Source organism: Dendrobates tinctorius, unplaced genomic scaffold (assembly GCF_039654945.1).
Source record: "Dendrobates tinctorius isolate UK_male_01 unplaced genomic scaffold, ASM3965494v1 ptg000178l, whole genome shotgun sequence".
NCBI lineage: Eukaryota > Metazoa > Chordata > Amphibia > Anura > Dendrobatidae > Dendrobates > Dendrobates tinctorius.
Genome location: NW_027361845.1, coordinates 2836751 through 2854051, shown reverse-complemented (window position 1 = coordinate 2854051; position 17301 = coordinate 2836751). Strand labels below are relative to the sequence as shown.

Genomic DNA, 17301 nt, shown 5'->3' with positions numbered 1-17301 from the left:
AGGCAGGCGCCATTTTCAATTTTGTGTTATTGGGCCACTAAGCATGTGATTGTTCTGCAGAGGAGATGCCACGGCCGACACCTGCCTGCAGAAGGGCGTTATGTCTCCTTATTGAGTCTGTGCTGGTATTCACTGTGTACACTAGGGGTCGGTGACCTGTCAGCAGTGTGACTGCCTACTCGGAGCACCACATGCACCAACGCCACCTCAGGGCACGAGCATCTCATTAAAAGGAACCTGTCAGCACTTTTGGCCGCTATAAGCTGCGGCCGCCGTCTTTCCGGGCTTATCTTACATTCTATAATGCTGTAAATAAGCCCCCGATCCGACCTGAAAGAAAAGAAAAATTTGTTATACTCACCCGGCGGCGGGGTGGTCCGTTGGGTGTCACAGGTCCGGATCCGGCACCTCCCATCTTCTTGCAGTGTCAAACCCCAGGGGAAAACCGCTGGCCAATCCGCAGGTAAAATCTCAGGTCATTTTTACCTGCGGATCCGCAGATACAAATCCGCGGGTGAATCCGCAGCGTGTGCACATAGCCTAACAGTCGTGGGTTGATCGGAGCTCCACCCATAGATGTTAACTAGTTAAATCCCGCTGTCATTCTGCTGTGAATCTCTGACAGCGGAATTTAACACGCGCCAGCCCGAAGAGCATCACAAATCCTGCACATCGGCGCCCCTGTCCCATGATTGGGGTGCACTGATGGGTTGTGATGACAGCTGGGAGTCTGCAGAAGACCCCCGGTGCCTGTCATTGTTAACCTTTTAGTGAAAGCCAGCCTGGATCATGATTTCTGCTACACATCGCAATGCTGAAGCCCTGCTATGTACACCACAAGCGATCAGACCAAAAGTGAAGAAAAAAAATGAAAAAAAAAAAAAATGAAAAAAAGTTCAAATCACGCCATGGAAAATAAATAAATTAAAAAATAATAAATACACATGCGGTATTTGTTATTTCTGCCATCAGAAGTGTCTGCTCTATCAAAATATAAAGTAAATTAGTCTGATTGGTAAATCTGAAGAAGAAAAAAAACAAACGCCAGAATTACATTTGTTTGGTTGCTGCAATATTGCAGTAAAATGTAATAACGGGCGATCAAAACATCCTATGGACCCCAAAATTGTATCAATAAAAACGTCCGCTCAGGGCGCAAAAAAAAAAGCTCTGATCCAGCCTCAGATCCCAAAAAATGGACTCTACGGGTCTCAGAAAATAGCAAAAAAAAAAAAAAAATTTTTCATAAAAAAGTTGGAATTTTTTTTACCATTTACAAAGCGTAAAATGCATAAAAAAAGGTAAACTATTACAAAAGAGGAAAAAACATAAAAAAAGGGAAATTAATAAAAATAGAGGAAAATAAAAAATGAAAATGCATAAGAGGAGAACGAAAAAAAAAGAGGATAACACATAAAAAAGGAAAATAAATAAAAAAAAGAGAACACATAAAAAAGAGGAAAACGCATAAGTGAGGAAAACACCAAAAAAATGCAGAAAACATAAAAACCCTCCAAAAAAATGCAGAAATCAGAGCAGCTTTGTATTGAGTTCGGATACATGTAGAAAAACGCAGCATTTCTGTTCTGTGAGAACATGGCCAGAGGAAAAGAAAAAAAAAATGAATGTAAAAAAATATACACAAAGTATTTTGTGGCATTTATTGCTCTGGGTATGGGCTGCGTTTTCGAATGCGCTATACACTAAGTGTAATTATATAATAACTGTTAAAAAAATTGCAAAGACATCACTAAAAATGGGATAAATGCCCCAAAAATGCGCCACAAAACTATGCAGATATACAGTGGTATGTTTTCTGACAAACCTTGCTCCCATTAACCTGTCATTACCTCAGTTTAATGTGAATTTGTGTGTACGTTCTCGCAGTGCGCTCATGTCCCATCGGTGCGCTGTCTCAGCGGTATGCTCTCGGCCCAGAGGTCAGCTCACGTCCCTGCGGCGCGTTAACGGCCCAGAGGGGAGCTCTTGTCTCAGTGGTGTGCTCACGTCCCATCAGTGCGATCGTGTCCTATCGGTGCGCTCACGGCCCAGAGGTACGCTCAAGTCCCATCGGTGGGCTGACACCTCAGCAGTAAGCTCACAGCCCAGAGGTGCGCTCTCGTGTCAGTGGTGCGCTCACATTTCAGCAGTAATCTCACGGCCCAGAGGTGAGCTCACGTCTCAGCGGTACGCTCTCGCCCTCGCACTGCGTTCACGTCTCAGCGGTACGCTCACAGCCCAGAGGTGCCATCTTGTCTCAGCGGTGGGCTCACGACCCAGAGTTGCCCTATCGTCTCAGCGGTGCGCTCATGGCCCAGAGGTGCGCTCTCGTCTCAGCAGTGCGCTCACGGCCCAGAGGTGCGCTCTCGGCCCAGAGGTTCGCTCTCATCTCAGCGGTGCGCTCACGTCCCATCGAGACGCTCTCATCCCCGCACAGCGCTCACGTCCCATCGGTACGCTCTCGTCCCTGCCCAGTGCTCACGTCCCATCGGTACGCTCTCGTCCCCGCACAGCGCTCACGTCCCATCGGTACGCTCTCGTCCCCGCACAGCGCTCACGTCCCATCGGTACGCTCTCGTCCCCGCACAGCGCTCACGTCCCATCGGTACGCTCTCGTCCCCGCACAGCGCTCACGTCCCATCGGTACGCTCTCGTCCCCGCACAGCGCTCACGTCCCATCGGTACACTCACATCCCCGCACTGCGGTCACGGTTTCTTTTTAATCTATATAAATAGCTCTTTAATTTAGACCATGAGCCATATTTCTGCATCATTATGCCTGTGAACGGACACTTAGTAAACTGGCAACTTTTTCTGTGACAGGACAAAAAAAATATTCATGCTACTATTTACCCCCGAAATAATGGCTGAGGCTGGAGTCACACACAACCATTAAAAAAATCGGTCCGACTTTAACGGTACGAAATTGCACAAAGATTTCTTGTCCAGGGATCCGTCTGTCATCTCATTTTCCGGGGATGAATCGATTTTAATCGCATCTAAGCATCAAATTGACATCCAATGTCTGATTTTTAATCGCATCCATAGACTTGCATTGGCGAGTCCGATCCAAAAATCGGTGACAATCGTAGCATGCTGTGATTGTCTTGGTCCGTGGAACGGATCTGATAAAAAAAAACGCATGATGGGAGCAGCACCATAGAATAACAATGGGACGAATGCAATGTGATATTTTATCGCATTGTACTCGTCCGATTTAAACGCTAGTGTGACTCCGGCCTGATAAGGAAAGCTGGAGACATGAGGGACTAATAATAAAGATGCCATCACGGCCTCACCTCAGGCATCAGAGGAGGCGCACCTCGGTGGGAACAGTGGGCTGGCGGCCATACAGTAAACCTCACAGCTTTTCCCCCCAATAAAGCCGCGTAGATTGTGCCTCAGGTATTTACTAAAGTTTAATGTTTACTGTTCACTTCAGAATTGTCTGTAAAACCGTGAAAGAGACAGGGTCCCACCGACTGCGTCACAGACTCACACAACATGGCCGCCAAGCTTCACCACAGAAACGCTCAAAGGCGCCAAAACACAGGGCTGTCCCTATTGGTTAATCTCTGTGCCTCAGGGGCGGAGCTTCCCCTCCTGTTGCCGGGTGAGACGGTCGGTGGGCGTGGCTTGCAGTCCCGCCTCGCTCAGTCAGCACTCGGCAGAGGACGCGCTGAGCTGCGGGTGATCCCGGGCGGTGAGGTGGCGCCAGGTGCCCGCTCCGCTTCTCTCACCCGAACACCCTGCTGGAGGAGTGGCCTGCAGACTGTGGGCGTGCTTATAGTAGGTCATATTCTCAGTGCAGGTGATAGAGTAACGGAGGAACGTGCTGGTAAATCTCCGCTCTGTGCCCGTTAGTGGCGTTGCTATGCGACTCTTGCTATGGGGACGGAGCTGCTGCCGAAGGCCTGTATGGTCACATGACCCATCACAGCACTGTCCTCACGGCTATTGGCTAATGTGGTCACATGGCCTATCCTTACAGTGTGGTCTCTGAGGCTATTGGTTACTGTGGTTACTGTGGTCACGTGGTCACGACCTTGCATTGTTTTCTGTCGCCATTGGCTAGTATGGTCACCTGACCTTTGCTTACAGTGTGCTCTGCGGCCTTTACAGTTTGGTTGAGCCTAGACTGTATGGGCTCCTTCCAGGTCCTAACTGCAGCCCATACAGTCTAGCCAGCTCACTACTGAAGATGCTAGACTGTATGGGCTCCTTCCAGGTATATTTTCTTGAAGACAGCAGACATTATGGGTTGCTGCTTGGCCCTGACTGCAGCCCATACATGACCCTAGAATGTATGTGCTCCTTCAAGGTATAAATTATTAAAGCCAGCCGAATATATAGGCTCCTTCCAGGTCCTAACTGCCGCCCATACTGTCTAGCTGGCTCACTACTGAAGATGCTAGACTGTACGGGCTCCTGTCAGGTATATATTATTGTAGATACAGACTGTACAGGCTCCTGTCAGGTATATATTATTGTAGATACAGACTGTATGGGCTCCTGTCAGGTATATATTATTGTAGATACAGACTGTACAGGCTCCTGTCAGGTATATATTATTGTAGATATAGACTGTACAGGCTCCTGTCAGGTATATATTATTGTAGATACAGACTGTATGGGCTCCTGTCAGGTATATATTATTGCAGATACAGACTGTACAGGCTCCTGTCAGGTATATATTATTGTAGATACAGACTGTACGGGCTCCTGTCAGGTATATATTATTGTAGATACAGACTGTACAGGCTCCTGTCAGGTATATATTATTGTAGATACAGACTGTATGGGCTCCTGTCAGGTATATATTATTGTAGATACAGACTGTACAGGCTCCTGTCAGGTATATATTATTGTAGATACAGACTGTATGGGCTCCTGTCAGGTATATATTATTGTAGATACAGACTGTACAGGCTCCTGTCAGGTATATATTATTGTAGATACAGACTGTACGGGATCCTGTCAGGTATATATTATTGTAGATACAGACTGTACGGGCTCCTGTCAGGTATATATTATTGTAGATATAGACTGTACGGGATCCTGTCAGGTATATATTATTGTAGATATAGACTGGGCTCCTGTCAGGTATATATTATTGTAGATACAGACTGTACGGGCTCCTGTCAGGTATATATTATTGTAGATATAGACTGTACAGGCTCCTGTCAGGTATATATTATTGTAGATATAGACTGTATGGGCTCCTGTCAGGTATATATTATTGTAGATACAGACTGTACGGGCTCCTGTCAGGTATATATTATTGTAGATACAGACTGTACGGGATCCTGTCAGGTATATATTATTGTAGGTATAGACTGTATGGGCTCCTGTCAGGTATATATTATTGTAGGTATAGACTGTATGGGCTCCTGTCAGGTATATATTATTGTAGATATAGACTGTACGGGATCCTGTCAGGTATATATTATTGTAGATATAGACTGTATGGGCTCCTGTCAGGTATATATTATTGTAGATACAGACTGTACGGGCTCCTGTCAGGTATATATTATTGTAGATATAGACTGTACAGGCTCCTGTCAGGTATATATTATTGTAGATATAGACTGTACGGGCTCCTGTCAGGTATATATTATTGTAGATATAGGCTGTACGGGCTCCTGTCAGGTATATATTATTGTAGATATAGGCTGTACGGGCTCCTGTCAGGTATATATTATTGTAGATATAGACTGTATGGGCTTCTGTCAGGTATATATTATTGTAGATATAGACTGTACAGGCTCCTGTCAGGTATATATTATTGTAGATACAGACTGTACGGGCTCCTGTCAGGTATATATTATTGTAGATACAGACTATGGGATCCTGTCAGGTATATATTATTGTAGATATAGACTGTAAGGGCTCCTGTCAGGTATATATTATTGTAGATACAGACTGTACAGGCTCCTGTCAGGTATATATTATTGTAGATACAGACAGTACGGGCTCCTGTCAGGTCTATATTATTGTAGATATAGACTGTATGGGCTCCTGTCAGGTATATATTATTGTAGATACAGACTGTACGGGCTCCTGTCAGGTATATATTATTGTAGATATAGACTGTACAGGCTCCTGTCAGGTATATATTATTGTAGATACAGACTGTACGGGCTCCTGTCAGGTATATATTATTGTAGATACAGACTGTACGGGCTCCTGTCAGGTATATATTATTGTAGATACAGACTGTACGGGCTCCTGTCAGGTATATATTATTGTAGATACAGACTGTACAGGCTCCTGTCAGGTATATATTATTGTAGATACAGACTGTACGGGCTCCTGTCAGGTATATATTATTGTAGATACAGACTGTACGGGCTCCTGTCAGGTATATATTATTGTAGATATAGACTGTATGGGCTCCTGTCAGGTATATATTATTGTAGATACAGACTGTACGGGCTCCTGTCAGGTATATATTATTGTAGATACAGACTGTACGGGCTCCTGTCAGGTATATATTATTGTAGATACAGACTGTACAGGCTCCTGTCAGGTATATATTACTGTAGATACACACTGTACGGGCTCCTGTCAGGTATATATTATTGTAGATACAGACTGTACGGGCTCCTGTCAGGTATATATTATTGTAGATATAGACTGTACGGGCTCCTGTCAGGTATATATTATTGTAGATATAGACTGTACAGGCTCCTGTCAGGTATATATTGTAGATATAGACTGTATGGGCTCCTGTCAGGTATATATTATTGTAGATACAGACTGTATGGGCTTCTGTCAGGTATATATTATTGTAGATACAGACTGTACAGGCTCCTGTCAGGTATATATTATTGTAGATATAGACTGTATGGGCTCCTGTCAGGTATATATTATTGTAGATATAGACTGTATGGGCTCCTGTCAGGTATATATTATTGTAGATACAGACTGTACGGGCTCCTGTCAGGTATATATTATTGTAGATATAGACTGTACGGGCTCCTGTCAGGTATATATTATTGTAGATATAGACTGTACAGGCTCCTGTCAGGTATATATTATTGTAGATATAGACTGTATGGGCTCCTGTCAGGTATATATTATTGTAGATACAGACTGTATGGGCTCCTGTCAGGTATATATTATTGTAGATATAGACTGTACAGGCTCCTGTCAGGTATATATTATTGTAGATACAGACTGTACGGGCTCCTGTCAGGTCTATATTATTGTAGATATAGACTGTATGGGCTCCTGTCAGGTATATATTATTGTAGATATAGACTGTATGGGCTCATGTCAGGTATATATTATTGTAGATACAGACTGTACGGGCTCCTGTCAGGTATATATTATTGTAGATATAGACTGTACGGGCTCCTGTCAGGTATATATTATTGTAGATACAGACTGTATGGGCTCCTGTCAGGTATATATTATTGTAGATACAGACTGTACGGGCTCCTGTCAGGTATATATTATTGTAGATACAGACTGTACGGGCTCCTGTCAGGTATATATTATTGTAGATATAGACTGTACGGGCTCCTGTCAGGTATATATTATTGTAGATATAGACTGTACGGGCTCCTGTCAGGTATATATTATTGTAGATATAGACTGTACGGGCTCCTGTCAGGTATATATTATTGTAGATACAGTACGGGCTCCTGTCAGGTATATATTACTGTAGATATAGACTGTATGGGCTCCTGTCAGGTATATATTATTGTAGGTATAGACTGTATGGCTCCTGTCAGGTATATATTATTGTAGATACAGACTGTATGGGCTCCTGTCAGGTATATATTATTGTAGATATAGGCTGTACGGGCTCCTGTCAGGTATATATTATTGTAGATACAGACAGTACGGGCTCCTGTCAGGTATATATTATTGTAGATACAGACTGTATGGGATCCTGTCAGGTATATATTATTGTAGATACAGACTGTACGGGCTCCTGTCAGGTATATATTATTGTAGATATAGACTGTATGGGCTCCTGTCAGGTATATATTATTGTAGATATAGGCTGTACGGGCTCCTGTCAGGTATATATTATTGTAGATACAGACTGTATGGGCTCCTGTCAGGTATATATTATTGTAGATACAGACTGTACGGGCTCCTGTCAGGTATATATTATTGTAGATATAGACTGTATGGGCTCCTGTCAGGTATATATTATTGTAGATATAGGCTGTACGGGCTCCTGTCAGGTATATATTATTGTAGATACAGACTGTATGGGCTCCTGTCAGGTATATATTATTGTAGATATAGACTGTATGGGCTCCTGTCAGGTATATATTATTGTAGATATAGACTGCACGGGCTCCTGTCAGGTATATATTATTGTAGATACAGACTGTACGGGATCCTGTCAGGTATATATTATTGTAGATATAGGCTGTACGGGCTCCTGTCAGGTATATATTATTGTAGATACAGACTGTACGGGCTCCTGTCAGGTATATATTATTGTAGATACAGACTGTATGGGATCCTGTCAGGTATATATTATTGTAGATACAGACTGCACGGGCTCCTGTCAGGTATATATTATTGTAGATATAGACTGTATGGGCTCCTGTCAGGTATATATTATTGTAGATACAGACTGTACGGGCTCCTGTCAGGTATATATTACTGTAGATATAGACTGTACGGGCTCCTGTCAGGTATATATTATTGTAGATACAGACTGTATGGGCTCCTGTCAGGTATATATTATTGTAGATATAGACTGTACGGGCTCCTGTCAGGTATATATTATTGTAGATACAGACTGTATGGGCTCCTGTCAGGTATATATTATTGTAGATACAGACAGTACGGGCTCCTGTCAGGTATATATTATTGTAGATATAGACTGTATGGGCTCCTGTCAGGTATATATTATTGTAGATATAGACTGTACGGGCTCCTGTCAGGTATATATTATTGTAGATATAGACTGTACGGGCTCCTGTCAGGTATATATTATTGTAGATACAGACAGTACGGGCTCCTGTCAGGTATATATTATTGTAGATACAGTACGGGCTCCTGTCAGGTATATATTATTGTAGATACAGACTGTACGGGCTCCTGTCAGGTATATATTATTGTAGATACAGACTGTACGGGCTCCTGTCAGGTATATATTACTGTAGATATAGACTGTATGGGCTCCTGTCAGGTATATATTATTGTAGGTATAGACTGTATGGCTCCTGTCAGGTATATATTATTGTAGATACAGACTGTATGGGCTCCTGTCAGGTATATATTATTGTAGATATAGACTATATGGGCTCCTGTCAGGTATATATTATTGTAGATATAGACTGTACGGGCTCCTGTCAGGTATATATTATTGTAGATATAGACTGTATGGGCTCCTGTCAGGTATATATTATTGTAGATATAGACTGTACGGGCTCCTGTCAGGTATATATTATTGTAGATATAGACTCTACGGGCTCCTGTCAGGTATATATTATTGTAGATACAGACTGTAGCGGCTCCTGTCAGGTATATATTATTCTAGATACAGACTGTACGGGCTCCTGTCAGGTATATATTATTGTAGATACAGACTGTATGGGCTCCTGTCAGGTATATATTATTGTAGATATAGACTGTATGGGCTTCTGTCAGGTATGTATTATTGTAGATATAGACTTTACAGGCTCCTGTCAGGTATATATTATTGTAGATACAGACTGTACGGGCTCCTGTCAGGTATATATTATTGTAGATATAGACTGTATGGGCTCCTGTCAGGTATATATTATTGTAGATACAGACTGTACGGGCTCCTGTCAGGTATATATTACTGTAGATATAGACTGTACGGGCTCCTGTCAGGTATATATTATTGTAGATACAGACTGTATGGGCTCCTGTCAGGTATATATTATTGTAGATATAGACTGTACGGGCTCCTGTCAGGTATATATTATTGTAGATACAGACTGTATGGGCTCCTGTCAGGTATATATTATTGTAGATACAGACAGTACGGGCTCCTGTCAGGTATATATTATTGTAGATATAGACTGTATGGGCTCCTGTCAGGTATATATTATTGTAGATATAGACTGTACGGGCTCCTGTCAGGTATATATTATTGTAGATATAGACTGTACGGGCTCCTGTCAGGTATATATTATTGTAGATATAGACTGTACGGGCTCCTGTCAGGTATATATTATTGTAGATACAGACAGTACGGGCTCCTGTCAGGTATATATTATTGTAGATACAGTACGGGCTCCTGTCAGGTATATATTATTGTAGATACAGACTGTACGGGCTCCTGTCAGGTATATATTATTGTAGATACAGACTGTACGGGCTCCTGTCAGGTATATATTACTGTAGATATAGACTGTATGGGCTCCTGTCAGGTATATATTATTGTAGGTATAGACTGTATGGCTCCTGTCAGGTATATATTATTGTAGATACAGACTGTATGGGCTCCTGTCAGGTATATATTATTGTAGATATAGACTGTATGGGCTCCTGTCAGGTATATATTATTGTAGATATAGGCTGTACGGGCTCCTGTCAGGTATATATTATTGTAGATACAGACTGTATGGGCTCCTGTCAGGTATATATTATTGTAGATACAGACTGTACGGGCTCCTGTCAGGTATATATTATTGTAGATATAGACTGTATGGGCTCCTGTCAGGTATATATTATTGTAGATATAGGCTGTACGGGCTCCTGTCAGGTATATATTATTGTAGATACAGACTGTATGGGCTCCTGTCAGGTATATATTATTGTAGATATAGACTGTATGGGCTCCTGTCAGGTATATATTATTGTAGATATAGACTGCACGGGCTCCTGTCAGGTATATATTATTGTAGATACAGACTGTACGGGATCCTGTCAGGTATATATTATTGTAGATATAGGCTGTACGGGCTCCTGTCAGGTATATATTATTGTAGATACAGACTGTACGGGCTCCTGTCAGGTATATATTATTGTAGATACAGACTGTATGGGATCCTGTCAGGTATATATTATTGTAGATACAGACTGTACGGGCTCCTGTCAGGTATATATTATTGTAGATATAGACTGTATGGGCTCCTGTCAGGTATATATTATTGTAGATATAGACTGCACGGGCTCCTGTCAGGTATATATTATTGTAGATACAGACTGTATGGGCTCCTGTCAGGTATATATTATTGTAGATACAGACTGTACGGGCTCCTGTCAGGTATATATTATTGTAGATACAGACTGTACGGGCTCCTGTCAGGTATATATTATTGTAGATACAGACTGTATGGGCTCCTGTCAGGTATATATTATTGTAGATACAGACTGTATGGGCTCCTGTCAGGTATATATTATTGTAGATACAGACTGTACGGGCTCCTGTCAGGTAAATATTATTGTAGATACAGACTGTACGGGCTCCTGTCAGGTATATATTATTGTAGATACAGACTGTACGGGCTCCTGTCAGGTATATATTACTGTAGATACAGACTGTACGGGCTCCTGTCAGGTATATATTATTGTAGATACAGACTGTATGGGATCCTGTCAGGTATATATTACTGTAGATACAGATTGTACGGGCTCCTGTCAGGTATATATTATTGTAGATACAGACTGTATGGGCTCCTGTCAGGTATATATTATTGTAGATACAGACTGTATGGGCTCCTGTCAGGTATATATTATTGTAGATATAGACTGTACGGGCTCCTGTCAGGTATATATTATTGTAGATACAGACTGTACGGGCTCCTGTCAGGTATATATTATTGTAGATATAGACTGTACGGGCTCCTGTCAGGTATATATTATTGTAGATATAGACTGTACGGGCTCCTGTCAGGTATATATTATTGTAGATATAGACTGTACGGGCTCCTGTCAGGTATATATTATTGTAGATACAGACTGTACGGGCTCCTGTCAGGTATATATTACTGTAGATATAGACTGTATGGGCTCCTGTCAGGTATATATTATTGTAGATATAGACTGTATGGGCTCCTGTCAGGTATATATTATTGTAGATACAGACTGTACGGGCTCCTGTCAGGTATATATTATTGTAGATACAGACTGTACGGGCTCCTGTCAGGTATATATTATTCTAGATACAGACTGTACGGGCTCCTGTCAGGTATATATTATTGTAGATACAGACTGTATGGGCTCCTGTCAGGTATATATTATTGTAGATATAGACTGTATGGGCTTCTGTCAGGTATGTATTATTGTAGATATAGACTTTACAGGCTCCTGTCAGGTATATATTATTGTAGATACAGACTGTACGGGCTCCTGTCAGGTATATATTATTGTAGATATAGACTGTATGGGCTCCTGTCAGGTATATATTATTGTAGATACAGACTGTACGGGCTCCTGTCAGGTATATATTACTGTAGATATAGACTGTACGGGCTCCTGTCAGGTATATATTATTGTAGATACAGACTGTACGGGCTCCTGTCAGGTATATATTATTGTAGATACAGACTGTATGGGCTCCTGTCAGGTATATATTATTGTAGATACAGACTGTACGGGCTCCTGTCAGGTATATATTATTGTAGATACAGACTGTACGGGCTCCTGTCAGGTATATATTATTGTAGATACAGACTGTATGGGCTCCTGTCAGGTATATATTATTGTAGATACAGACTGTACAGGCTCCTGTCAGGTATATATTATTGTAGATACAGACTGTACGGGCTCCTGTCAGGTATATATTATTGTAGATATAGACTGTATGGGCTCCTGTCAGGTATATATTATTGTAGATACAGACTGTACGGGCTCCTGTCAGGTATATATTACTGTAGATATAGACTGTACGGGCTCCTGTCAGGTCTATATTACTGTAGATATAGACTGTACGGGCTCCTGTCAGGTATATATTATTGTAGATACAGACTGTATGGGCTCCTGTCAGGTATATATCATTGTAGATACAGACTGTACGGGCTCCTGTCAGGAATATATTATTGTAGATACAGAATGTATGAGCCCCTGACAGGTATATTTTAGTGATGATATCAGAATGTATGGGCCTGTCAGGTGTATAGTTGTGCTCAAAAGTTTACATAGCCTGGCAGAATTATTGCTTTCTTGGCCTTTTTTCAGAGAATATGAATGATAAAGTCTTGATGTTTTCTCCACTCATGGTTAGTGTTTAGGTGAAGCCATTTATTGTCATACTACTGTGTTTTCTCTTTTTTTAATTATGACAACCCAAAACATCCAAATCACCCTGATCATAGTTTACATACCACATTTTTTGTAATACCATGTATAGCCCCCTCTAATATCAATTGACTACTTGAAGTCGTTTGTGGTAGTTATGGATAAGGTTCTTTATTTTCTCAGATGGTAAAGCTGACCACTCTGACCACCAAAAAGTTTTGATGTTATCATTCATATTCTCTGAAAAAAGGCCAAGAAAGCAAAAGTTCTACGGCGGTATGTAAACTTTTGAGCACAATTGTATCAGTGATGACATCGGAATGGAGTATAAATAAAGAGAGATAAAAAACTCTGCATCACCATTAAAAAATAGAAATAAACTAAAAACTTTATTCAAAACATTAAAATCATGAAAAATAATGCCCACAGGTAACAGCTCTGTCAGTGATCTCCCGCCCACACTGAAAAAATATTGGAACATTTGTTAATAGTGAGCTGTACTGCAGGTTGTGAGTTCAGAAGCAGAGGATATAAGTACAGAGATGCATTGCTATGTACTATGTATCTCTATGTTCCTATATTGTACAGTTGAAGAAAATATTTTTTTCATATAAAATAAACTTTAAAAAATGCCAATTTCAATAACCTTTTCATCCCCCCAGTATTTTTTAACTTTAATGACCAGACCACTCCTGGGAAGTTTCACCACTGTACCATGTTTTCTCCATTTGTGGATAATGGGTCTCACGGTGGTTCGCTGGAATATCAAAGCTTTAGAAATGGCTTTATAACCTTCTCCAGACTGATAGATCTGAATTACTTTCCATCTCATTTGTTCATGCATTTCTTCGGATCGCAGCATGATGTCTACTTTTTGAGGATCTTTTTGTCTACTTCACTTTGTCAGGCAGGTCCTATTTAAGTGATTTTTTGATTGAGGATAGGTGTGGCAGTAATCAGGCCTGGGTAGGGCTACGGAAACTGAACTTTGCTTTTCGAAGATGTGACAAACCACAGTTAAAAAAAAAAAAAAAAGTAGGGGGCAATAACTTTCACACAGGGCCCTGTATTTTCTTCCCAATAAATAATAAAGACCTTCATTTACAAATTGAATTTTGTTTACTTGTGCTGTCAAATATTTTAATTTGTTTGTTACTCTCTGCAAGAGAGTAAAAAACCAGGAGTTGTGGGCAAAAAGTATTTCACATCACTGTACACTACCGGGCCACACAGATCTTTATATGAAGATCTCCTGTATATACAGTAATGACCACCTACAAGTAATGACTTAACCCCTTCCCGACCAGTGGCAGCGTATGCGTCATGAAAGTCGGTGCCAATCCGACCAATGACGCATATGCTGTGTCATGGATTTAAAGTCCCCCTGCGGGTCGGGTGCCCGGGGTCAATGAAAGGTCACCTGACCCGCAGATACAGGGGGCTTTGTACTTCACCGGGGGGGTGGCTTCGCCCCCACGTGGCTACGATCGCTCTGATTGGCTGTTTCACTTTTAACAGCCAATCAGAGCGATAGTAATATTTCATCAATGAAATTTGATGAAATATTACAAAGCAGCCATGGCCGATGCTGCAGTAGCATCGAACATGGCTGAAGACACCAATCTGACCCCCCCACACGGTTAACGGGGTTGATCTGCCCCCCGCCGCTGAATGACAGCGGCGATCGGCTGCCGCTGTCATCATCTGCTCCCCCCGCCTTCCGATCACCTCCCCTCCCACCCCCTGGTACCTTTCCGAGTGCTGCTCCCGGTGTCCCGCGGTCCCAGATCATGGGCACCGCCATCTTAGAAAATGACGGGCGCATGCGCAGTGCGCCCACCTGAATCTGCGGCTGCAGATTTCATTCATTCATTTTGATCACTGTGATAAACTTTAACAGCGAACAAAGTAAAATAAAAAGTAAATAACCCCCCCCTTTATCACCCCAATAGGTAGCCACATATAATGAAATAAAGAACATATTTTTATTTTTCCATTAGGGTTAGGGTTGGAAATAGGGTTGAAATTAGAGTTAGGGTTGGAATTAGGGTTAGGGTGCAACTAGAGTTTTGGATGGAATTAGTGTTAGAATTAGGGTTGGAATTAGGGTTAGGGGTGTGTTGGGGTTAGGCTTGTGGTTAGGGTTGGGATTAGGGGTGTGTTGGGGTTAGGGTTGTGGTTAGGGGTGTATTGGGATTAGGGTTGGAGTTAGAATTGAGTGGTTTCCCCTGTTTAGGCACATCACAGGGGGTCTCCAAACACGTCATGGTGCCACCATTGATTCCAGCCAATTTTGCGTTCCAAAAGTCAAACGGTGCTCACCCCCTTCCAGGCCCCGACGTGTGCCCAAACAGTGGTTTACCCCAACATATGAGGTATCAGCGTACTCAGGACAAATTGCACAACAACTTTGGGGGGCTAATTTCTCCTATTACCCTTAGGAAAATAAAAAATAGCGTGCTAAAAAATCATTTTTGAGGAAAAAAAGATTTTTTATTTTCACTGCTGTTATAAACTTTTGTAAAGCACTTGGGGTTTCAAAGTGCTCACTAGACATCTAGATACGTTCTTTAAGGGGTCTAGTTTCCAAAATGGTGTTACTTGTAGGGGGGTTTTCACTGTTTAGGCACACAGGGGCTCTCCAAACGTGACATGGCGTCCAATAACGATTGGAGCTAATTTTCCATTCAAAAAGTCAAATGGCGCTCCTTCCCTTCTATGCACCGAAACAGTGGTTTATGACCACATATGAGGTATCCGTGCACTCAGGAGAAATTGCCCAACAAATTTTAGGATCCATTTTATCCTGTTGCCCATGTGAAAATGAAAAAACTGAGGTTAAAGGAAAATTTTTGTTTAAAAAAGTATTTTTTTTTAAGGATCAATTTTGGAAGCACCTGGGGGTTCAAAGTGGTCACTATGCATCTAGATAAGTTCCTTGGGGGGTCTAGTTTCCAAAATGGGGTCAGTTGTGGGGGAGCTCCAATGTTTAGGCACACAGGGGTTCTCCAAACACGACATGGCAACCGCTAAATATTCCAGCATATTTTCCATTCAAAAAGTCAAATGGCGCTCCTTCCCTTCTGAGCCTTGCTGTGCACCCAAAAAGGTATCCATGTACTCAAGAGATATTGCCCAACACATTTTAAGATCCATTTTATCCTGTTGCCCATGTGAAAATAAAAAAAAATTGATGCTAAAAGAAAATTTTTGTTGGAAAAATTAAAATGTCCATTTTTTCCTTCCACGTTGGTTTAGTTCCTGTGAAGCACCTGAAGGGTTACTAATCTTCCTGAATGTAGTTTTGAGTAGCTTGAGGGGTGCAGTTTTTAGAATGGTGTCACTTTTGGGTGTTTTCTGCCATATAGACCCCTCAAAGTGACTTCAAATGTGAGGTGGTCCCTAAAAAAAATTTTTTTTTTTTTTTGTAAATTTTGTTATAAAAATGAGAAATCACTGGTCAACTTTTAACCCTTTTAACTTCCTAACAAAAAAAAACTTTGTTTCCAAAATTGTGCTGATGTAAAGTAGACATGTGGGAAATGTTATTTTGTAACTATTTTGTGTCACATAAGTCTCTAGTTTAACAGAATAAAAATTCAAAATTTGCAAAATTTTCGCCAAATTTCTGATTTTATCACAAATAAACGCAAAAATTATCAACCTAAATTTACCACTAATATGAAGCCCAATATGTCACGAAAAAATAATCTCAGAATCGCTAGGATCTGTTGGAAGTATTCCAGAGTTATTACCTCATAAAGGGACACTGGTCATAATTGCAAAAAATGGCCTGGTCATTAAGGTCAAAATAGGCTTGGTCATGAAGGGGTTAAAATACAATGACCAACTTTCTACTCTGCTTTCTGTGCCATTTTGAGGCATGGCAGGCACAACGAAGGAATGTTCTCACATGTGGTCTGATGTCTGGCGTGCACGGTCTCGAAACGTCCTCACGTGTGGTCTGAGGCACGGTCTCGAAACGTCCTCACGTGTGGTCTGAGGCACGGTCTCGAAACGTCCTCACGTGTGGTCTGAGGCACGGTCTCGAAACGTCCTCACGTGTGGTCTGAGGCACGGTCTCGAAACGTCCTCACGTGTGGTCTGAGGCAC

At 41.7% G+C, this 17301-nt stretch overlaps 1 protein-coding gene across 4 annotated transcripts in view; it reads left to right on the top strand.

Moving 5' to 3' along the window:
- Positions 1–3336: 3336 nt before the first annotated feature.
- STAG3 (STAG3 cohesin complex component) overlaps positions 3337–17301 on the top strand; it is a 163541-nt gene continuing 149576 nt past the window's right edge. For 2 of the 4 annotated variants that reach the window (XM_073551652.1, XM_073551650.1), the window contains exon 1: positions 3346–3789. In XM_073551652.1, the coding sequence (XP_073407753.1) occupies positions 3505–3789 (285 nt within the window). In that variant the 5' untranslated portion in view covers positions 3346–3504. The other 2 variants (XR_012221409.1, XM_073551651.1) reach the window with 2 other exon arrangements.